We start from the raw sequence: 24,126 nt of genomic DNA, 5'->3' as shown, positions 1-24,126 counted from the left end.
TCTGTAATTTCTTCCCTGTGTTTTTGTGATACAACCTTAAAAATCACAAGAGGAAAGGTATTAACACTTTCTTAGCTACTTTATCATTTCATAGGAGTATAGGCTACAAAAACTAATGTATCCCCCAGGCTGGAGTAAACCATCCCGAACTTGGATAAATGAATGAGTCCTGCACCCCAAATTAATTTAAATTCCTGTTGGTATCCATGTCCTGTTCTTAGAAGGAGGAATTTGGGGGTAACCTTGATCCAGATAATAATGATTCCCTTGAAACCCTGTAGGTGTTATTTGTCCAGTCTAAATAATTTCAGCTCTTTTTCCCGGGTTCTGGTTTCTGTCCTTTAATCTTTGAAGACCTCACACTCCTATTTGACTGAGGGATCTGTTTTTCACATTCGTGTGATGCCCAGTTCGGAATAGCACTGTCCTCCCTCACCATCCAGGCATATCATCCTGATGCTATTTCCAATTCATCTACCAATACTCCCTGGTCATTTGTCTTTGCATGCTGGCCCACATGATCTGCGGCTTATTTTCAGCCATAAATGAACCAGTCAGGTCGTTGTCCATGTTCTGTTGGTAAAGTCTGTTCTCTTGTCCATTTGCTTTTTCCATAGACATCGTTTGGTTTGTTTCTGAGCAAAACAGACTAGGGGAGAATAATGGACTCATCACCGCATCTGTGACTGGCAGTTAGTTGAGTTTTGCAAGGAAACAGTGCACATTCTTTAGTTCAAGCATGGGTATACTGACACTTCAGAGTGAGATGGTGAGATGAGCCCTAGCTCTCCCACTCCTGAGCTGAGATTGAGTTACCCAGCCTCCTCAGCCTTGTTTTCCTCCTGTGTTAGATGGGTTAATAATGCCTGTGTAGCCGAGTTGAGAGGACCTGCTGAGGGAGTATGTGCAGGCACTCTGTGTGCTATTGGAATGTGGTAAGTTTTGAAGACATGGTTATTTTTGTTATGATGGGAAGTGATTATTTGTGGAAATGTAACCGGATTTTCATCCAGTTTGAGAGTCTGTTAGTAGTTCTTGACACAAAGACATACATACTTACCCATGATAATTTTATATAAAACATATAATCAGCTGTTCAACAGAGATAGTTACTCTGACAAGCAGAACTAGGAGAAGGGAGGATAAATCTGCAGTTCCTGCTTTGTAACCACCAGCATGTCAGATGGATCAATTGATGAAAGAGGAATGGGAGATTGGAGAAGTGTTTCATGTCTGCAGCCAGCTGCAGTGAGTCAAGTGATGATTGAGGACTGTTTTCATGCCTTGAGCTCTATGCGGAATATTATTTTAGGGGTTCAGGAATAAAGAGGCAGCAGTTTGCCTTTCAAATTAAGCATGAGGGCTGGAGTTGTACCTCAGTAGTAGGGTGTGTGTATATCATGTAGTAGGGAGGCCCTGGGTTCAGATTTTGGTGCTGCTGCTGATAGGGCCTCTGTTCTAACCTGCAATTACAGAGCTGATGGTGCCGGAGACTTTTTTGTATTTTTTGTGTTGGTGTCCTGGTTTTCAGCAGTGGTTGTGCCTTGCTGTGAGCTCACAGTCCCCTGTTATGGGGTCTGCCCTCTGGGTGAGATCATCTCATGAGGAGGCCCAGCTTGAACATGCTTCAGAAACCCTCAGACTTGGGTTCTAGGTCCACAGCCAGCAATCACTCAGTCCTCCTTAGGGAGTTGGGGGTGTTGGCTGTTAATCTTGTCCCATCCTGGGACTGCCTAGCCTCACGGATGGAAATGCAAGATGAGTTATCCTCAGCCTTGCATTTTGCTTTGAAGTTGAAACCAGGATTAGCTGACCCTGGAGGGTATTTTAAGGAAGTGTCTTCATGTGTTCTTTTATTTTGATGTTTGTCTCTAAAGTGTTGTGAATTCTGTTCCTATCTGTCATTCATATAAAAGATCTGGTATTCCCATTTCTGGTTTCTGAACCCCCTGGAGACTTCATTAAATTAGTGCTCCATCTGTTTGGATGGGAATGAACACATTTCTCGCTGCTTCTCCATCACAGCTCTCTACCTCTTTCTTCCCTGCCTGGCTAATGGCACCCTGAGCTTTGGGGGTTTTCAGTTCAAGACATTTCTAACATACATATTTGGATTTCAGCATGCCTTTTGAAAAAAATCATGGCCACAAACGCCTGGCAAGGCCACCACAGGAACTCTCCCTGCCGCCTCTCCCTTTTCCATAGAGCTTTTCCCCTTGCCTCCCTGCCCAGTCACTTGGAGATTAGCAGTGAATAATACCTGGGTTGTAGATTGTGATGGGTCCCAGAAGCACCATGGTACCACCATGTCCTTTAATTCTCACAGTGCTCCCAGTTGACTCCTGAGAAAATTACGAGGTTTTGACTGGGAAATATTCCCCAGTTCACATGCCCAGGCCCCCCAAGTCCAGTGTTGACTCTGAAATGCTGCCTGTTGGGATGGACGGAAAGAGCCTTCAGATCTACCTACCCACCACCTCCCTGAGCTATGGGAAACAACACTGGGTCAATTGGGGATTCTGATGACCAGCACTTCAGTACGGAATATGGATGACTACATCCTGGGGTGATTGCCCTGGCTAGTAGAAGGGCCATTATATAGAGCTGTTAGGATTTATGGCACCAAATTAAACAAGACAGTGCTTGTACAGAAAAATATAAAATTATTCGAGTCCTTTATTTGTGCTCTGGCCTAAAGATCTCATTCCTTTTCAATTAAAATGCTCAATTTTCATAATATGGTATTTAATATTCTTTATTATGCTCTTAAAACCAATATTCTCAATACTGTCAGCTCACTTTATTTTACTGAGAACACTGGACATGATGTCTATTGTTCACCAGGAGAGCAAAAGCTTAAGCACTGTCTTCTCATTGCCTGCAGCGCCCCATCATCTCCATCTGCTGGGGCCACAGGGACTCGCGGCTGCTGATGGCCTCAGGACCAGCCCTGTATGTGGTTCGAGTGGAACACCGGGTGTCCAGCCTACAGCTGCTGTGCCAGCAGGCCATCGCCAGCACCCTGCGAGAAGACAAGGATGTCAGCAAGCTGACCCTGCCCCCCCGCCTCTGCTCCTACCTCTCCACTGCCTTCATCCCCACCATCAAGGTACAGCCTTCTGCCCTCCCCATTCTCCATCCTCACCTCTCTGCCACCCACTGCTCACCAAGAGGAGGATAGGGACAAGAGAGATGGGGGAGGGCATCAGAAAAGATGCACAGGGCTCCCTGCTTCACCAGAGTGTCCAAAAATGGCTCAAGTGTGACTCTGCAGAGTTGCGCCATGTCCTTCCATGCCTGCATGTACTTCCCTGAGTATCCAAGTGAGCTTTGCCATGTATGGTAGTTTCACCTCTCTCATGTCCATGCTGGTATTCCCAGCTTGACTCCCTGTCGTCCTGATGATCAAAGGAGCAAGTGTTTATTTAGCACTAACTGTATACTAGATTGGTACCATCCTTTGTGAAAATCAGTTTTGTTCCATCCTGACTTCCAAACAGAATCTGACATTGTTCCCACTTGAGAAACCAAGAAACAAACTGATAGAAGTGAAGTAACTTGTCCCACAGCTAGTTAGGGAAGAGGCAGGATTGGACCCAGTCAAATTTAGGCCTGCTCTCCTCTCTGCTGTGCTGGAGGGAGAGTCCCCCCTACCCTGATCCCTGGCCCAATACAGCCGCCTGCCGTCTTTCATACTGACTGTGCCTCTAGAAACTATAAAGGCAGCATGTGACTATAAACCTGCTACTCGGGAGGTCCGCAGTATCCTAGGTCCTTTTCTATATTTTATCTCTACTTCTGAGTATCAGATTGATTTGTTGGGTGCTTTTTTTTACTGATACATCAGAGTTTTAGAATCTCTCATGATTTTTTTTCCTAGATGTTTTCCATTGATTCCACACCAGCAGTTTTCAACATTGTTGTATTGTATCATATTAGGAAACAGGTTCCTAAAAAAATGGAATCAATAGGAAAACCATCTAGAGGAATAAATTCATGAGGACTCTTAGTTGTCTGATAAGCACCCACAAATTGTGAGTTGCTGTTCCATAACACATAGTTAACCTTTCCCAAGCTACCTGATGTGCCCACGCCTTCTCTGTTCTCTGTGTGAGTCTCTGGAGTCCCAGCTCTTTCCTTTTCTGCCTGTGTCCTGCCTCTAGCCCCCAATTCCAGACCCCAACAACATGCGAGACTTTGTCAGCTACCCCTCAGCAGGCAATGAGCGGCTACACTGCACCATGAAGCGCACAGAGGACGACCCAGAGGTGGGCGGCCCGTGCTACACCCTCTATCTGGAGTACCTGGGCGGGCTCGTGCCCATCCTGAAGGGGCGGCGTATCAGCAAGCTACGGCCAGAGTTTGTCATCATGGACCCGCGGACAGACAGCAAGACAGGTGGGACCCTTGCTGAGGGACTGAGCCCTTGTTCCCCTATGGTTATGGAATGTGATTACTTACAACCCATGCCAAAAGAATGCCTTTTGTGAAGTGAGCCTGAGTTGGCTAGCGTGGAATATCCCTGAAGCTCCTACATTCCTAAAATCCTATTTAAGTGACAGTTTTCTAAATGTACTTTCTGATAGGTTAATAATGTTGTATAAGGCATGATGGAGTTGGGGCCATGGTAGAGAAAACCAGCTCTGAGAGAAGGGAAGGCTGACCCAGCTTCTAGCAGGGAGAGCCTCCTCTTTCAATTATAGACCAAGCATTCATGAGTGCCCTAATGTCATATTGAGGTGATTTGAAAATAGTAATGGGCCATGTCCCTGTCCTCCTTGGGTAGGTGAGATAATTTATCTTTTCAGGGCCAGGGGTGTGGCTCAGAGACAGAGCACTTACCTAGCATGCATGAGGCCCTGGATTCTATCCCCAGCGCTGCAAAAAAAAAAAAAAAGAAGAAGAAGAAAGAAGGAAAGAAAGGAGAAGCAGAAGAAGAACACTTGAAGCCTTTAGCCCTGTCCCTGGCCTTCTGCCTCTGTCCTTCACTGATACGCCATTAACTGCCTTTTAGCTAGTTACCAGTGAAAATTTCCTGCTTGTCCATAAAATCTTTAACATGATGGATCACTCTACCCTTGTACAGACTCCCTCCTGTGCTGGTCCTCATTGCTTAGTTAATGTGTTAAGGATACTCTTGCCTCCCTCTCTCTGATCCTAGACTGTGATGCTCTTGTAAGAAGTTACTTTGGTGTTTGGTGCCACTTAATGCTAGCCCAGTGTCTGCGTACCCATCAGTACCTGCAGCTCAGTGTACTGCCTTCTGTGAGACATTACCTGACACCCACCACAGAGTGAACAGCACTGTCCTTGGTACCATCCCTGATCATGGGCTGTGGAGACCTGCTCAGCACACTGCAGTCATCGTGCTTCAGAGGCTTTGCCCATCAAATCCTGAGGACCCAAGGGAGGGAACTGAGTCATCTTTTTGTCCCCCAGAGCTTCCCAAGTGCTTGACCTTGAAACAATACTATTGGATTGAATCTGTTTTTATTAGTTTATACTTTAATGTCCCTACTTCCTTATACTAGTTCACTGTCCTGCCCATCAGGTTATCCTTTGTCTGTCATTACATCCCTAAAGCTGCTGTGACATGTGCATGACCCTATATCACAAAGCAGTGGGCTTGTTCACCCTAAACCTCGCTTTCCCATGCTGATGTTTTACGCAGTTGCTGTACCTGTCCGCTGCACATTATTTGCTCAGCATCATTGGGAACATTCTCCTACCAGTGTTACTGTATAAATTCAAAAGCAATGAACTTCTACTTTAAAATATTAGATATGCATTTTTTTCCTGTTTTTTGACTTATGTAACAAACTAGTACTAGGAACAGAAAGCAAGTAGAAACAATTGGGGCTGTGGGGGAGGAGGCATATAGGAAGGAGGGAGAGGGAAGATAGAAAAGAGAACAGAAGATGTTAGCATGGTTTCAGGAAAGGGAGAAGGAAAGCTGACACTAATTGGAGGTGCCTGGGGAAGGGGTACAGAGAACGAGTCCCAAACAGAGCCTGCGCTGTGAGTATCTAAGGCCCTTCCTCTGGATGGGACTCCATAAAACCTATGCTGAAATCATAGGATACTCCTGAAGAACTGTCTGTCTTCCCACTACAGAGGGGACAGGAGGGGGTATGTGGGTACCAAGGCTGCAGCCTCCCAAGGCCAGACTTGCTTAAAGCCTGACCTCATTACCCAAAGGCCTGCTTTCCCCTAGTGCTGACATTTGTCAGCTCATACCAAAGAGACTGACCAATTGCTAACAATCCTTTGGGGATTGCCATGTTTTATTTTTATAATTAAAGAATTATAAGTTGTAAAGCAAACCAGTCAACAGTGCCTATTTTGTATGAGGTCCTTTAGTCTCCTAGATAACGGAGAAGGCCCAGGATTATCTCTGTTTTTAAGGAGTTTGTAAACCCTTCTGCGAGACAAGACAAACACTTGAAAAGTTCAGTAAAGAAATCAAGATTTAAATACCTCATGACAAAAATAGAAGCTGTGTCACAAGGCACAATGTGACTAATTGCCAACTGAATGGTATATATAAATTAGCTCAGAGAAGGAAATGATTCCTGACTTTGAAAAGCCAAGAATTTTTCTTCTTGAGAAGCAAATTAACTCTTCCAAGCCTATGCATCATTGTTTCTCAAAATGTTGTCCATGGGCCATCTCCATGAAGACCACCAGGGAGACTTATTTAATATAAGTTCCTACTCGCTGTGGGTTCTCAGTGATTTTTATGCACTGAAGTTTGTGATCTACTGTTGTAAATGTTCTCCAAGTATGTTTTTTAGTGAAAATTCACAGATTTTCAAAAGGAATCTTTATCAGAACTTGCTATGGACCGAATTGTGTGCACTCTCCCCCAAATTCACATGTGAAGTTCTAACCTCCGGTGTGAGTGTATTTGATAGGACTTTTAGGGGATAATTAAAGTTAAGTGAGGTTATAAGCGTTGAGTCCCAAACTGTCAGAACTGCCCTTTATGTTTGTGTTTCTGCTGCGCCTCAAAACCTTCCAGCCTCTACCCATTACTAGTTGCAAAGCTTCTTTCGTTTATTCCACTATTCACTATGGCAGTACTCACTTCCCGATACCAAAATCAGGATTAATCAGGGTTCTTTAGAGAAACAAGACTCATCCTCTGTGTGTATGTGATTTATTAGCAGAATTGGTTCACACAATTATGGAGGGTGAGAAGTCCCAAGATCAGGGTGTTGTCACAGGTAGTTCCAGGGAGAGCTCTTCCTGCTTTTTGGACAGCTGCCAGAATTCTCTGTGTGTTCACACAGCCTGTCCTTGGTCCTTGTGCATTAAAAAGAGACCTTGCTCTTTCTCTTTTTATAAGGTCCTAATTCTGTTGGATTAGGACTGACTGACTCTCCAGGCCATTACTTTAGGTTTAAAGGCTGAAATAGAAAGGAGCTTAGTATTTTTTCCTTTGACATTTTTATGCTATTTTCTAAGCAGAATTAGGAAATTTTTTTTCTGCCATTGTCAAAATGACATGGTATTTTAATGCCCCAAGGAATATACAAAATAGTCTGGCACTGTTCACTGAACTGAAAGTTGAAAACAAAATGGCTTCGCTGTTGTGCCTCATGACACATGGAGAACCACCTGGCTTGTTGGAACTTCGAGCCAGCTCAGAAACCCATGCCAAGCGAAGGCTCCCTGACTGCCTCCCTGGGAACCTGCTTACGACCTAGGAAGGCTCCTGTTGGTCTATATCTGCCAGTCTATCCCCTGGTTTATGCAGGGATCATTGTTAAAGTCTAATTGATTTAGCTTCCCTTAAATTGGTATCTTGCAGATGAGATCTATGGAAACAGCTTGATTTCTACTGTGATTGACAGCTGCAATTGCTCCGACTCCAGTGACATTGAGCTGAGTGACGACTGGGCTGCCAAGAAATCTCCCAAGATTTCCAGAGCTAGCAAGTCACCCAAACTCCCCAGGTAATCTCAGTCTTCATGGTGCCCCCCTCCCCCGCCTGTTTTTTAAGCTTTGGACAGAAATGTGTTTGTGCTAGCAAATGAGTCCCATTGAATCTGACACTAGGGGCATATTCTGAACCATCTTTGATCCAGAATGCTGCCCAGTTCAAGAACATTTTTTGCTCAAATAAACATTGTTAGGGTTGGGGCTATAGCTCAGTGGTAGAATACTTGCCTTACACATGTGAGGCACTAGGTTCAATCCTCAGCACCACATAAAAATAAATAAAGATATTGTGTCCATCTACAACTAAAAAATAAATTAAAAAAAATAAATAAACTTTGTTATGTTAAAAAAAAGGAAGATGGGCTGGGGTTGTGGCTCAGAGGTAGAGCGCTTGTCTAGCACATGCGAGGACCTGAGTTTGATCCTCAGCGTCACATAAAAAGAAATAAAATAAAGTTATTGTGTTCAACTACTTCTAAAAAGTAAATATTTTTAAAAAAAAAGAAAAAGAAAGGAAGGAAAAAGCTGACAGTTGTACGTCAAGATCAACCTTTTTTTCCCCCCTCATCACTTTTTCTTCTGGGAGACTGTACTTGGAATAATTACAGCTTTTTTTTTGTTTTTCTTAAGGATAGAAAAGATACTCGGTTGGAAGTTTACCCAAGTCTCAGAATATCTCCAGGGGTTAGTAGCAATGGTGGGTGACATAGGGCTGGTCATAGTTCTCAGGTTTATTTGTTTTTTCTTACAATTTAAGAAAAGGAAGAAAAAGGTTTTACAGTGGGTGCAGCATGTTGAGAACACCAAATTAAGTGCCTACAATGCTGTAATTGAGAGAATAATAGTAAATTTAAAAAATAATAGTTCCTAGGGTTTGTCTGAAGACAGAAAACTAAGAGTAAATGGACAGGCCTGCATTGTCTTAGAGAGTACTGCCTGCCTTCTCTGCTGCCAGCATTGTAGGCAGTATGACCTTGGATAGAGATAAGAGCTTCCTTATCTATGGATGATAATGGATGGACCAGATCCTTGCCAAGATCCTCACTAGCTTTACAGCTCCATGATGCTATGCAGAGTTAAGGTTTTTAATAAATTTACATACAGATATAAACATTTCCAAATGCCCAGCTCTGAAGCAACTAGTTCATTGGGCAGTTGATATACTAGTGTGTCCCCACTCGGTTCAAGATAAAGAACATGCCCATCATCAGGGAGAATCCCACGTGTCTCTTCCATTTTATATGACTTCTGTCATGATAGATTATTTTTACTTGTTCTAGAACTTCATGTATGTTGCATCAAACAATATGTGGATTTTTGCTTAACATGATTTCGAGATTTATCTGTGTTATTGTATGTATCAGTAGTTTGTCTTTCTTTATTGTTCTGTGGAATTATTCCACTATTGCAAATATACTTCTGTGTGTTTATTGTATTTCCATGGATATTTAGTAATTTAGGACTACTGTGAATAAATCCATATAAACATTCTTTTTTGAATACATGCACTCATTTCTCTTGGATGTACACTTAAGAAGGGAGGGGCAGAGTCATGAGTTAGATCATTGTTAAGCTTTCTGAAAACTGCCACACATTATTCCAAACTGGCTTCAGCAAGTTCAGTTCCCAGCAGCAGCACATGAGAGCTCTACCTGCGTTCATTCTCACCTATAGCTCCATTGTCATTGCTCAAAATAATTTTGCTCATTCTTCTGGGTATATAGTGATATTGCATTATGGTTTAGGTCTAGTTTCTCTGACCAGTTAAGTGGCTGAGTACCTTTTCATATGCGGATCAGCCCACCTGGCTATCTATCTCTTTTGCCCATTTTTTTTATTGGGTTGTTTTTCTCTTACTGATTTGCAAGAGTTATTTGTATATTCTAGCAATGGGTCTTTAGTAATGTGTATACTTAACAAATAGTCCAGCATGTGAAATCCTTTTATGGTTAGTGCATTTTGTGTCCTATTTTAAAATCTTGGTGTACCCTAAGGCTGAGAAGATGGTCTTCTATTCTCTTCTAGCAGCTCGAGAGTTTGTATCTCAGATCAACTTTACATCTAGTTAATTTTTGTGTGCGGTGTGAATTAGAGGTAAAAGTTCATTTTCCCATATGGATATCAGTTAGTCCAGCAATCTGATTTTTTTTCATCTTTATTCTAAAGTTTGTTAAAATTACACATAAATTTTGAACCTTCTAGTGCTGCCACAGTGCTTGACTTTTTCCATTAGATGTAAACATACCCAAATGCCTAGCTCTGAAGCAATTAGTTCATTGAGCAGAGGGCACTTACTATATATAAGAAACTAAACCCTTGGCATGTAGATGTCCATTTAAGGCTGCCACCTCTTGCCTGGTCCCTTCCTCCTCCTCTTCCTGCCTGGAACCCCTCCACACAGCATCCAGGCTGATAGCCCTGGCTCACTGCTTTCATTAACTTGATCCCCAATTCCCCTATTCCTCAGGAGCCTGAAGTTTCTCAGCAAGCTTGCAAGCATTATGTATGAGGTTCAACACATATTTATAGGATGTTAGAAATCTTGTTATATTCATTTGTAACCCTCTCTTTGGGGTAGACTGGCATTGAACATGTGCACTTCAGTGTATAAAGAAAGACAGTATAAAGAACCGAGCAGAGCTAGAATCTGGTGTCAGAATTCAGCAGAAAAGTATTAGATTCATTGATCTGATATAACTATTGCAGGTGGTAAAGTGTTAGATGAATCTGTTAAAATTCAAACTGTCGTGGAAATAATTTTAAAAAATCATAGTGGCTCAGAGTGAGAGAGGACTTCCCTTCTTGCATTTTCCCCAGGACTGATTGTACACACCCCTGGCAGAAGTCATGTGGACATTTCCAAAGTTACTCTTAAGTGGGTAGAAAGTGAAAGACAGTTCCCTTACAAATGAAGTTCCTTTCAAATGACTCAATTGGGAGCTGGTGGTAGAACACTTGCCTACCAGGTACAAGGCCCTGGGTTCAATCCCCCATACAGAGAAATGGGAGGAAAAAACATCTTGATCTAATTTCAACATATTTTCAGATGTTGCATTTATTATTCAATACACAATTCATTCTTTCCTCATATTCCTAAAGCCAAAGCAGGAGTAAGAGCTTTGTGAAAATAGGACCTTGGCCACAGAGAATTGATGTCCACGGCTGACCTTGGAAAGGAAGAAATACTGGCCTTACCCCTCTGTGCATGCCTGACCCCCCTCACTTTGTCTCCACAGGATCAGCATTGAGGCCCGGAAGTCTCCCAAGCTGCCCCGGGCTGCTCAGGAGATCTCCCGATCTCCAAGGTTGCCTATGCGAAAGCCTTCCATCGGCTCACCCAGCCTGACTCGGAGAGAGTTTCCTTTTGAAGACATCACTCAGGTAGTAACACATGGCTGAACCCTCCAGCCACTTGGACACTCCATCATCCTTCCCCTACCTGCCTACCCTACTCTCTACCACCTGCATTCAGGTGCCTGGTTCTATTCCATGTGCCTCTCTGCCTCTAGAAACTTCCTCCAGTGGCACTCTGACTGAGGCACATCCACTTTTCTACCTGTGCCCCTTCAAGCCAATTCTTGTCCTAGAGTGACTCGCCATTGTCTTCAGCAAGAACCCCAGCCATGGCCCCTCAGTCCAGCCGTACCTGACTCCCCTGCCTCCTTTGCCTCCACTCAGCCTGCTGGAAACACAAAGAGTTTCCAAGAGAATTTCCAAGGAGAACAATGGATTCAGAGTTGGTTTCCTTTTTTAGACCAGTGACTGGGGGAAAGCAGGGGCAAAGAAAACTGTGCCCAAACCACTTTGGTGGACTATTTATTGATTTAAATTATTTTGAGACAGGTTTGCTCTGTGTCACCCAGGCTTGTCTTACATTCCTGGGCTCAAGTGATCTGCCTGCCTCAGCCTCCTTAGTAGCTGGGATTACGGGTATATGCCCCATACTCCAGCTTTGATGACTTTTTAAACTGCACACGTGGACATGCTAGGACAGAACCACCCTCACTCTTGCTCTGTGCATGGCCATTAGGAAATGGGAGCCTGACCTGTTCTAGTTAACACCTGGTCTTAAAAATGACAGAAGGATGGCAGGAATGATTGATGGTGTGCAATAAGTATGAAAATTCTTACAGGGACTAATAAAAGACATGGAAGTAGACTGATATTCTGACTTTTTCTTTTCCTTTTTTCCCTCACAGCACAATTATCTTGCTCAGGTCACGTCCAATATCTGGGGAACCAAATTTAAGATTGTGGGTTTGGCTGCTTTCCTGCCAACCAACCTCGGTGCAGGTAAAAAAAAAAAAAAAAAAATCTTATTCTGTTATTCCACTGCCCCATTTGAAATCAGACTAAAAGATTCAGTTTCAACCTTTGGCAGCCTGAAGTGGAAAATGAGCTCCTAAGACAGCATCAGATTAGCCTGTGTGTTCTGCCAAACCTTCACTCCAGCCACTATGATTTCAGAAAAGTTTGAATTAATTTTTCAGATCACTTTTGCTACTGGCACTTTTTTAAAAAAGTTAATTCCTGAATTTAAAAATAAGAGAAATACAAAACTCTGTCAAAGCTCTCAAAGATATTTAGCTATTTTGGTTTATGTGGGCACGTGAGACCAGAGTCCAGCTTCTTGAATTACAAGAAACATCTGAACAAAATGGAGGAAAATAGTTTTAAGGCATTTAAGAAGTTGGCTGACTGTTCTTAGTGGTAAATATTTATAATTTCATTTTTCAGTACCAGAAAAATGCCCCACCCATGACAAGTTTGAGACACAGAGGAAAACCAAACTAAGGGGACTGAAACTGGGCCAGAATGCAGACCTTGGTTCTCATCTGCATCCTGCCCAGTTGAGGAGTGCTCCCTTGTGAGACTGACATCAGAGACAAAGAAGAAAGGAAAATGGCACATTCTTTAAAAGTACCTTCTTTCTGCTGGGTGGTTCCCCGTTTGGTTGAGAGGCTGTGGCCCATCCCTATCTTCATCATTGCCATCTCGTTTCCCATATACACGTCTCTGCCAGGCCAGCTCAGTCAGACAGGCCTGTGGCTGCATCTCAGATGTGCTGTGTCACCTACTGAAAATGGTTTTTGAAAAATTTAAAATCTGTAAGATTGTTTTCATCCTTTAATATAAATAATTCTTGCAAATCAGATGTTAAAAAAAAGATCTTTTGCTCTGCATGCATCTTCAGAGATTTATTCAAGAGCATTGCATTTGGATTTTTTCATTTTAGGGTTTCTTAGCTTCAAAGAAAAAAGATGAATAAAAGTAAAACATAAAAGTGAGGAGATAACAACACACCACCCCTGTACATGATGCAAAGAAAGCATATTTTCAGCAACCTGGAAGTTCTCTGAGGACCACAAAAGTCTGTGCAGCTGTGTATCTGTGCCCTGTTGATGGAGATGGTTGATTTTTAATAACCACTGTTTGAATATCATTATTATCCCCACATCAGTAAGAGCTGACAACTCAGCCATCTGCCTATAGTAAATATTGAAAAAAGGAATGGAAGTCAGACTTCACTTAAGGGATCTTCTCATTCTACCCTTATTTCTTGTATGATGAGTAGATCCACAAATGAGCCTGTGAGAGTCCTTGAAGAAGCAGATGCTGCCTGCTGCCAGTCATCTGGGTGCCCTAAGACAAAAGCATTGGAATCATTGTTCAAGTCGTTAACCTTTTTAAAAAGAGCACTTGGGTCTATATGTTACTGTTACCAAGCTACAAAAATTTTCCACATGATTCTCTTGGAGAAAAGATATTAACTCTTAGATTCTGGAAGGCATAATATATATAGGGTGTCCCATTAAATATTTTCAAAGACTGTATATTGTGAACTTAAAAAGTGAGTGTAGTTCACTGTATTGGATATTTTATTTCCTTCAATTAGGACTGCCTAACCCGTGAAAATTTTTTTAGCATTTCTTGATTTTAAAAATTCATAAGAGATTCAGAATTCAATAGATTAAGAAGAATATACAGTAAAAAATCAAAGACACCTAGTTTTCTTCCTGAAGGCAGCTGATGTTGCCTTCCTAATCCCTCCTCACATTTTTTTTCCCTATTTGTCAATCTGGACAACAAAGAATAGCACTTTAATGCAGTAACTCTTAAGTTATATAGAACCATACATAATGATTTCACCAAAATTTATATTCTTTTTCTTTTGTGGGCAGGAGAGGTGAACACATGAGTCCCTTAGCCATCCGCCCGAGCACCAGCCTTGCATAGAGGTGCACAGGGACAAGGAGCTCCTTGGGTTCGTGCCCCACATGTAGAGCTGTCTTCTAATGGCAGAGAGCCACAGCCCTCCTTTTCTCTTCCCACTACTCCACTGGTGCTTTGGCTCTCCTCTAACGAACCTCTGTTCATGTGTCCTTCTTCATCCTCACAGTGATCTATAAAACCAGCCTGCTGCATCTCCAGCCACGGCAGATGACTATCTATCTCCCAGAAGTTCGGAAGATTTCCATGGACTATATTAACTTACCTGTCTTCAACCCAAATGTTTTCAGTGAAGATGAAGATGATTTACCAGGTGTGTTCACACATGTGACTGGTCTGTTGTGGTTCCTCTCTTAGGGACTTTTATACTTAGTATCTTTTACACTTTACCCTTAATGGTCTCCCTTATCTCCCCAAATAGCTCCCTCCAGTGCTATATTGCTGCTGCAGTTGTTGTTGCTGTTTGTGGCACCCAGGGAGAGAGGCAGGTTTACTGAGGGCTTCCATTCACTGATAGAGACTCTTCCCTTTGGAGGGGAAGATGCCTGTTCTCACTATACCCTGCAGACCAGAGAACATCTGGAAGAGAGATCTGCACAGTAATGATAGGAAACTTGAAATGGAACCAGGTTTGTGCAGCCAGAGGATGGTTGTATCTTACTAGAGACCTTAGAAAGGGTGGGCTCAACTCTTGATAAGCCAGTTGGCTGCTTTCTGGAGTTCTGGTGTGATATCAACCAGCCTGTACCACAAGCCTATTAGATCTGTTTCCTGCCCAGGGACTAGTTGCCACATGGCAGTTAGCCCCATCCTTCGGGCTTCTGAGTCAATGGAAGTGCTCTCTGAACAGGAGCCACAGTGGCTCATTAGGCTTCTAAGAGCTCAACTGCCAGGGTGCACTTCCGACATGGGCACAGACAGCAGCTCTGAGCAGCTGCCTGCCAGTGTGGTTCACACGCATGCTCCATGAAATCCCCACTGCGTGCAATAGGGAGTGTTGATAGGGTTTTGTTCAGTAGCTCTACCTTCCGTAGTGTCTGAAATGTCAAAGAGCATTTAATTAGGGCTGCCTAATCCGTGAAATTATTCTTCACCCAATATGCACATTTGCTAGCAGATTCTTTATTGGTTTTTCTACATTTTAGGTGATTCTACTTACAGAATCTTAATTTGTATACAAATTTCAGATGTGTATCTGTTGGAAACACTTCCCACTCTAACCAATCCACAATTATGGATAGGTTGGAAGCCTAGATATTGTAAGTCCCCAGTAGAGTTCCACACTACATAACTGCCCTCAAGTTTCTTTAACTGTAGTTATTTGTAATGGCATCATTTGGGCACCTGGTACCAAATGCAGAAAGTTCCATCTTTGTTCATTGAAAGGCTCTGGCAATGCCCTTAACCCACAGTCACAGTCAGGCTGCTGTGTGCCCTTCCAGAAACAGAGTAGTTTGGGGGACAGTCGCCCTCTCTCTAAGCAAACACAGCTCATTCTCTAGCATTTGCCTTTCACATGCTAAGGGTGGGATAAGTCCAGATGTATTGCTTATTCTGACCCTATTTCACAACACTCTTTTGCAAGCAGTTCTTATTCCAGTTTCCTTTCAGTGACAGGAGCATCTGGTGTCCCTGAGAACAACCCACCTTGTACCGTGAATATCCCTATTGCACCAATTCACAGCTCAGCTCAAGCTATGTCCCCCACACAGAGCATTGGCCTGGTACAGTCTCTACTGGCCAATCAGAATGTGCAGCTGGACATCCTGACCAGTCAAACTACAGTGGTGGGGGCAGCAGAACATGCAGTTGACAGTGCCACCCAATACCCAGTCTCCAACCGGTATTCCAACCCTGGACAGGTGATTTTTGGAGGTGTGGAAATGGGCCGCATCATTCAGAACCCTCCTCAGTTGCCCTTACCGCCACCGCCGCCGCCACCACAGGGGGCCATGCAGCTGTCTGTGGTGGACCACGGAGACCGAGACCATGAACACCTACAGAAGTCCACCAAGGCCCTGCGGCCGGTGCCTCAGCTGGCAGCAGAGGGGGATACAGTGGTCTTCAGTGCCCCCCAGGAGATCCAGGTGACGAAGATGAATCCCCCACCCCCCTACCCAGGAACCATTCCTGCTGCCCCCACCACAGCGGCACCCCCACCCCCTCTGCCACCTCCACAGGCCCCAGTGGATGTGTGCTTAAAGAAAGGAGACTTCTCTCTCTACCCTACATCAGTACATTACCAGCCCCCACTGGGCTACGAGAGGATCACTACCTTCGACAGCAGCGGCAACGTGGAGGAGGTGTGCCGGCCTCGCACCCGGATGCTCTGCTCCCAGAACACCTACACCCTCCCCGGCCCAGGCAGCTCAGCTACCTTGAGGCTCACCGCCACTGAGAAGAAGGTCTCCCAGCCCTGCACCAGTGCCACCCTAAACCGCCTGACAGTCCCTCGCTACTCCATACCCACAGGGGACCCACCCCCATATCCCGAAATTGCTAGCCAGCTAGCCCAGGGGCGGAGTGCTGCCCAGAGACTGGATAACAGCCTCATCCATGCCACCCTGCGGAGGAACAACCGTGAGGTTGCACTCAAGATGGCCCAGCTGGCTGATAGCTCCCGAGCCCCACTGCAGCCCCTGGCCAAGCCCAAGGGTGGCCCTGGGGGAGCAGTGGCACAACTCCCTTCGAGGCCCCCACCAGCCTTGTACACCTGTAGCCAGTGCAGTGGCGCAGGGCCCAGCGCACCGTCAGGCACCATTCTGGCCCATGCTGTCAGCACCTCCCCGTTGGCCTCCCAGTCCTCTTACAGCCTCCTCAGCCCGCCCGACAGTGCCCGCGACCGCACTGACTACGTGAACTCAGCCTTCACAGAGGACGAGGCCCTGTCCCAGCACTGTCAGCTTGAGAAGGCCCCTCGGCACCCCCCACTGCCCGAAGCTGCTGTCACTGTGAAGCGGCCCCCCCCTTATCAGTGGGACCCTGTGCTGGGTGAGGATGTTTGGGTCCCCCAGGAAAGGACAGCACAGACTTCGGTGCCCAACCCCTTAAAACTGCCCCCTCTGATGTTAGGGCAGAGCCAGCACCTGGATGTGACCCGAGTACCCTTTGTCTCCCCCAAGTCTCCTGCCAGCCCTACTGCCACTTTCCAGACAGGCTATGGAATGGGAGTTCCATATCCAGGAAGCTATAACACCCCTCTGCCTGGAGTGCAGGCTCCCTGCTCCCCCAAAGATGCCCTGTCCCCAACACAGTTTGCACCACAGGAGTCTGCCGTTGTCCTGCAGCCAGCGCACCCACCCAGCCTCTCGTACTGCACCTTGCCCCCCATGTACCCAGGAAGCAGCACGTGCTCCAGTTTACAGCTGCCACCTATCGCCTTGCACCCATGGAGTTCCTATAGCACCTGCCCACCCGTGCAGAACCCCCAGGGCACTCTTCCCCCCAAGCCCCACGTGGTGGTGGAAAAGCCCCTCGTGTCCCCACCACCACCTGACCTCCAAAGCCACATGGGTACAGAGGTGATGGTAGAGACCGCAGACAACTTCCAAGAAGTCCTCTCCCTGACTGAAAGCCCTGTTCCCCAACGGACTGAAAAATTTGGAAAGAAGAACCGGAAGCGACTGGACAGCCGAGCAGAGGAAGGAAGTGTTCAGGCCATCACTGAGGGTAAAGTGAAGAAGGAGGCTAGGACTCTGAGTGACTTTAACTCACTCATCTCCAGTCCTCGCCTAGGGAGAGAAAAGAAGAAAGTGAAGAGTCAGAAAGACCAGCTGAAGTCAAAGAAGTTGAACAAAACCAGTGAGTTCCAGGACAGCTCAGAGAGTGAGCCCGAGCTGTTCATCAGTGGGGACGAGCTGATGAACCAAAGCCAGGGCAGCAAGAAGGGGTGGAAGAGCAAGAGGAGTCTGCGCACAGCCAGTGAGCTGGAGGAGTTCAAGTGCCGCAAAGCCAGTGAGAAGGAGGATGGGCGTCTGGGCAGCCAGGGATTTGTGTACGTGATGGCCAACAAGCAACCTCTGTGGAACGAGGCTACACAGGTGTACCAACTGGACTTTGGAGGGCGGGTGACCCAGGAGTCGGCCAAGAACTTCCAGATCGAGTTGGAGGGGCGACAGGTAAGAAAGTTGCAGGGCTGTAGCCACTAAGTGAAGGATATCAGTGCTTTGGCCTTCCAGGAAAACTTTAAAAGGCCGAGTGAGAGCCAGGCATGGTGACATGCACCTGTAATCCCAGCTACTCAGGAGACTGAGGCAGAAGGATCACAAGTTCAAGGCCAGCTTGGGCAACTTAGGGAGACCCTGTCTCAAAATAAGGGTTTGGGAGGCATAACTCAGTCAAAAGATCTCTTGTCTAGCATAGGCAAGGATCTGGGTTCAATACCCAGGACCATAAAAAGAAGCCAAGCAGGATGGGAGGAGACAAATAATGTCTCTTAGGTGGAGCCATTAGGATTATGATTCTAAGTATGCCCTCTGCTATCTTATGTATTTTTAATCCAAGTAATGCGTGTACTAAGTATTAGTCAAATGATTCCATGAGATTTGTAAGGAAAATGAGATCCTTCTCCACCATACCCACCTAATGGCACCTTTTCCCCCTGAGGCAGGTGTTTCCTAGTGGTTGGGTTTTTCCTAGTATTTGCCATCATATTTGCAAAGAACATGCTTCTATTTGTTGATATTTCAATTTTTGGTTTCATATATTACTTTCTTCCTGAAGAACTACTCCCGGACTGTGCTGTCTGCTTCCATCAGGAGCCAGCAGACCTGGTGGCCTCTTTCCCACCTTGTTTCCTTTCGTGTCTTTGCTTCCCTGCCACCCCTCCCCCCAGGTGATGCAGTTTGGACGGATTGACGGCAATGCATACATTCTGGACTTCCAGTACCCCTTCTCAGCTGTGCAGGCCTTCGCAGTGGCCCTGGCCAATGTGACTCAGCGCCTCAAATGAAGAGATTGGTGTGGAGAGAAGACAGCGGGGAGCCCTGGGAGGAGGAGCCTTCACTGCTGGTGCCAGAAAGACCGGAGATGTCAGCCTGGCAGGAAGAGCCCTCAGGCCAGAGGGGCGCTAACCCTCAGGCATTGCGCATATTTGGTTGTCCTTTACTGTCTTTCTTTTCTTTCAGTCGTGTGACATTTGGAAGCAAAAGAGTGCAAGGGGCCTGGTATTCTTTCAGGAGGGACAGCCTGGCTGTTGAATGTTCTCCTGGATCTGCTTCTCAGTGCCTGGGACAAGGGCCTTGGAGAGAGGACAGACCACCTGCTAGCCTGCCTTTCTTTCAGACATAGGGAATATGCGTTAGGTTCATTCTCCACAACTTCTGGCCTTTACTCCTCCATCATTACCACTAGTGCAAAACAAAAACTTTTTTAAAGATCACAACCAAAAATCCTGCAGATTCAGGTTCTCCTGGGGGAATGGGGACAGCTTTTAATTTATTTGTATTGTGCCACTCCCTAAAAGGTGACTTGAGGAATGAAGGCATTTGGGCAAATGAACTCTGTTAACTAATGAAAGCAGGCTCTGTATGGGGGTGCTGTCGCTGCTTAATGGCAGTTTGGTCATGAGTCATGTTAGGGAAAGCATGATGGGTGAGGAAGAAACTGCATGTTGGACAGGCTCACAATGCTTTGCAGACACCTGAGTGACTCAGGAGTGTGACCTGTGCAAGGCTGAGCTCCTCTTCCAAGGATGTTTACGTTGGGAGACTCCACTAGTCTCATCCTGAGTTCCGTGGGACCAATGATGATCATCATTGAGGTTGACTTCAGGAGAAGGTAGGAGGCAGCAGGGGAAAGATCCTGGCCTGGGGTAGGGCAAGGAGTTTTCCAAGACGGTGTGGTGGTCAGTCACTAGATCCACTTCCTGAGAAACAGCCATTGTCATCCCTCTGCCTTTTGTTTTTGAACCTGGAACCCATTACTGTAAACATGATTTTTCCCTTCCAATATTATTGCTCTATCCTTTCTTTTCCTAAAACTGTGGACGAGACTTGAGTTGAAACCACTCCTTTCTTCCTCTTGGCTATGTTAAAATTCAATTAACTAGAAATGTTTCCATCGAAATAGAAACACAATATTTTCAGCATTTGCCAGGGTTTTAAAAGTTAGGAGCATAGTCAAATCTTTGACAAAAGTTAGGATCTTTTCTAAAGAAACAAAAAGCTGTTTATTAATTGTATAGACTGTTTACTAAGGTAATAAACCACTGGGGGAAAAAAAAAACATTGTTAAAATTATCGATCTTACTTTAGGGAGTGGGTTCTCTACTTCTTTGTTAATAGGGGGGAAAAAATCCGCCTCAAGTCTCTTTGCCTGCCTCTTCCCCTTCCGCAGTATCCCAGTCTGTCACAAGGTCCGGTCCATTTTTTGATGGTGGTTTGGTGTCCATTCCTGTGGTGATGTTTATGGCCAAAGTACAAGAACTGTCTATTGATTTTAACTCCTAAATATGGATTTTATTTAAAAACAGAAAAATGGAAGATGCTACAGAAAAGTATTTTTAAATTTAAAAAAAAATTAATTCCCTATTTGGATTTAAAATTAGAAAAAGAAACTGGCCCATTCCTTTTGTAGAGTGAGGAGATATCACTCATCACTCTTAAGTCCAAAGAAATGCCAACAAGGTTTTTAACGAGAAGGACATCTCCCAGGTAATACTGGAGTTTCCCATGTTAGAGATTAAAATATTAGACCCAACTGTTTGATAGGTAAATTTTGATTTGTCTAATTCTTATTATATGAATTCCTGGAGCTTGATATGCTGTTTCAGTGCTTCTTATTAGTTGTGCAATAATTGTTATCACCTGTTTCTGAAGTAATTTAAATACAATTTCCCTGTTCTGTTGTCCAGGAGATAATTATTACCTTGCTTTTCATAGTATTCCTAGGAATTATTTTGTTACTATGTATTGGTGAGTTATGCCCATTTTATTATTTATTTAGAAAAATAGTATCTTTGTAATGATTCATTTGGTGGTAGTATACTTTACCACAAGAAATAAAGAGGATATAATAGAAGATGTTTTTGCTGGGTAATTTGTAACTTTCTAATTGGGAAAAGTTCCTATTAATCCTTTGGAAGTGATCCTTTTTAAAAATTCTGTGGTATTGATTATATACAAGAGAACATTTCTTTGAGACAGTTATGCCTTAATTCCCCTTATTTTGAGAATTTTAAATTTTCAATTCATAATAAAGGATTATAGGAAATGGAGAGACCCATTAGTGAAATTCTTAAGAAATAAGTTTTAGTTCTTTCAGTTCTGATTGGTTTTTGAGATGCAAAAGCCACAAAAGGGTACATTTTAGGACTTTTCTTAATAAGAACAAATGACTCCCCGAAAGCCATTTTCCCCCCAAGGAGCCACAGATGGGTGCATCAGGGATGGCTGCTCGCCCGAGTCTGCAGGGGCATGAGAAGCAGGGTCTCCTGCCCAGGGAGGTGGAAGCTGCTGGCTGCAGCCGTGGTGCCGTGATGGTGTCTGACTTCATCGTAGAGGTTAAATGCCACCAATATGAGGAGTTTAAGCAGCAGAATTCCAGGTACTTTGTGCTTATTAGTAGCAGTTTATGAATGTCAAGATACCTTACTAAATTTAAAAATATTAGTGAAATATAAAGTAAACTACATGAGGTCTTTTTGAGGGAATCTGTATATTAACAAACATAAAAACCAATTTTAAATTTGTTTAGCTCTTAACCTCATCAAACCAAAGGCCGTGGATGCGTATACAAAATACCCCATTGAATGTTTAACCTGGGAAAAATTGGGGCCAAAGAAGGAGGAAGCTCTCAAGACTCTAATGGTGTGTAAATGAAAGGCTTTTGCAGGTTGGTGTTTTTCATCTGTAGCCCCCTCACTCCACTGTTAGGTGTCCACAAGGACACGCAGAAACATCTAAGGTTCACTCTGAAATCAGAGCAGAAGGTCAGGAGGCCCCAGGGTCAAGCTTGATCTGTCATAAGGTTGGAGGGTGACCTTGGGCAAGTCTGGGGCTGCCAGATCCAGCTTTGTCCATCTGGAAAATGGAAGAGGCGCCTGGACTATCATCCACACTCCCCCGGCAGCCGGAGAGCTCAGAACTGAGCAGCTTCATCTTCCCACTTGACAAGCGTGGAAAGTGTGTTTCAAAACATTGCCTTTTTGTGGAGAAGTGTTTCCTTTCCTGAGTCTGTGAGCTGTCTGCTGAATATAAACCAGTGCATTTAACAGAATATCTTTAGAAAGTTCACCCCTAAATACGTTTCAAAACATGCTTGATCTCATAAAATTACACAAAAGCACTGATTCCAGGCAAGTCGGAGGAATCCCCAGAGTGTGCCCTAATCAGTGGGCGCCCTTGAAAATAGCCCTAAGATAAGTCACCACTTTCCCCCATAACTGACTGAGAGTGTGTTCAGGAAGAAGAGAGGAGTAGGAATCCAGGCGGATCCCATCCTTTAGTGTGCTCCTGTGCTCCCAGCGCTGCACCACCTTCTAATCCGAAGGTTTATCAAAAAGGGACCTGTGAAAAAGGAACCCGTGTGTGGGCTGCAGATCATGTGGTCAAGTCTGTGGTTGTGGACAAAGTTGGCCGAGACAAACCGTGTCTGAAGTGTTGTTTGGGTCCTGGGAGTCTGTATGAACACACGACTCAGAACGTGGCGCCATTTGGGTATTTTCTTTTCTCTGGCTGATAAACTCTGAAAGATTGTGGCTTATTTTGTTTCCCTTTCTTTGACTTTGTGCAATTTTCTTGTAATTTTACTTGTACCTATACTTTCTGTTTACAAGTTCTTTTTAAGGGGGGGTAGGATTCTAAGATCTCGTTTATTGTAGATAAATTTTTTTTCATGTTGTAAAAAAGCATGGGTTATGCATTTGAGTGAAAAAGGCACTGTATTATTTACCAAAGGGGTATTGTTTTTGCATTTGTTTATAAATGCATTATTTTGGTACTGTAAATTTGAACATCACTTCTGAGTTTATTACTACTGGCATTTTCTTTTTCTTCCTTCCCCCGACCCTGTAAGTGTGTGATGAGGCACACAGGTCCCAGACCACATAAGACCACCAGCATGTTCTCTCAGACCTTGGGAAGGGCGTGCACTGCTTTGTGCACCTCGGTTCCTCTAGTGTCATTTATTTTTACTTCAGCATCCTGCTTTGTTTTACTTTCCAGGCAAAATCTGTTGAGTTTCCCGATTGCATTTCAGTGAGCTCCTCTTATTCACCTCTCTATGTATGTATTTTGTGTATTAGATTGTGCAGGAGGTATTCTAGAAGGCATTAATGGTTTGCATTTGAAATGATGTGGTTTGTCCAAATTATTTTCTGCCTTTATTACTGAGATGGATTAATCTCCTTATTTTTTTTCCTTGATGATTTGAAACTGTAAGAGTTGTCCAGCTATTGCTTAATAAAATTTTGCAGATCAAAAAACTTCTACTTGTGTGCAGAATTCAGATATGGGTCTTGAGTCCTTTGAGAAGACATCACCTGGCTCCACTGGTATGACCTGGCCACCCTCCAGTTGCTTCAGAGGTCCTGAGGCAACTCCCACCTGTGACTCAAGACCCTGAGATCCCTATCATTGTTTTGCCCACTTTGCAAGGTCAGAGACTGGTTTGTGCTCTGGATGAATTGATTTATTTTTGGTTTTGCTTGTTAAAGAGGGCCCTATTAATAATGCATATGTATGGCCCTAAAACATATCAAAGGTGCTAATTATATGGACACCTTCTTTGTTACTTAGGAAACTTAATAAAGCCTGGTTTTAAGCAGTTCATCTCTATAGTGCTAACATAATTGCTAATTGTTATTACTAATGAGTACTTGAGGGCCTGCTTTCTCTCCCCTCAAGTTTCCTATGAACACACAGGCAGGAAGCTGGGGCATAGGAATTATCTCTGCAAAGACTTTATACGTGTGTATTTACAAAACTGTCCTTTAGTTCCTTTCGGAGATAA

The 24,126-nt window shown here is 44.3% G+C and overlaps 1 protein-coding gene across 7 annotated transcripts in view; it reads left to right on the top strand.

Annotated features, from left to right (window-relative positions):
* The window catches only part of Tulp4 (TUB like protein 4), a 220,620-nt gene extending 197,021 nt beyond the window's left edge, over positions 1-23,599 (top strand). For 4 of the 7 annotated variants that reach the window (XM_078018817.1, XM_078018816.1, XM_078018819.1 and 1 more), the window contains 8 exons: positions 2,885-3,109; positions 4,164-4,398; positions 7,814-7,958; positions 11,181-11,325; positions 12,144-12,237; positions 14,345-14,488; positions 15,787-18,293; positions 19,010-23,599. In XM_078018817.1, coding sequence (XP_077874943.1) covers positions 2,885-3,109; positions 4,164-4,398; positions 7,814-7,958; positions 11,181-11,325; positions 12,144-12,237; positions 14,345-14,488; positions 15,787-18,293; positions 19,010-19,126 — 3,612 coding nt within the window. In that variant the 3' untranslated portion in view covers positions 19,127-23,599. Of the gene's footprint in view, positions 1-2,884; positions 3,110-4,163; positions 4,399-7,813; positions 7,959-11,180; positions 11,326-12,143; positions 12,238-14,344; positions 14,489-15,775; positions 18,294-19,009 lie in introns of those variants that run through there. The other 3 variants (XR_013424719.1, XM_078018820.1, XM_078018821.1) reach the window with 3 other exon arrangements.
* Positions 23,600-24,126: the final 527 nt, after the last annotated feature.

The sequence above is a fragment of the Ictidomys tridecemlineatus genome, chromosome 8 (assembly GCF_052094955.1).
Source record: "Ictidomys tridecemlineatus isolate mIctTri1 chromosome 8, mIctTri1.hap1, whole genome shotgun sequence".
Lineage (NCBI taxonomy): Eukaryota > Metazoa > Chordata > Mammalia > Rodentia > Sciuridae > Ictidomys > Ictidomys tridecemlineatus.
The sequence above is the reverse complement of the archived record's forward strand: the minus strand, read 5'-3'. Positions and strand labels throughout refer to the sequence as shown.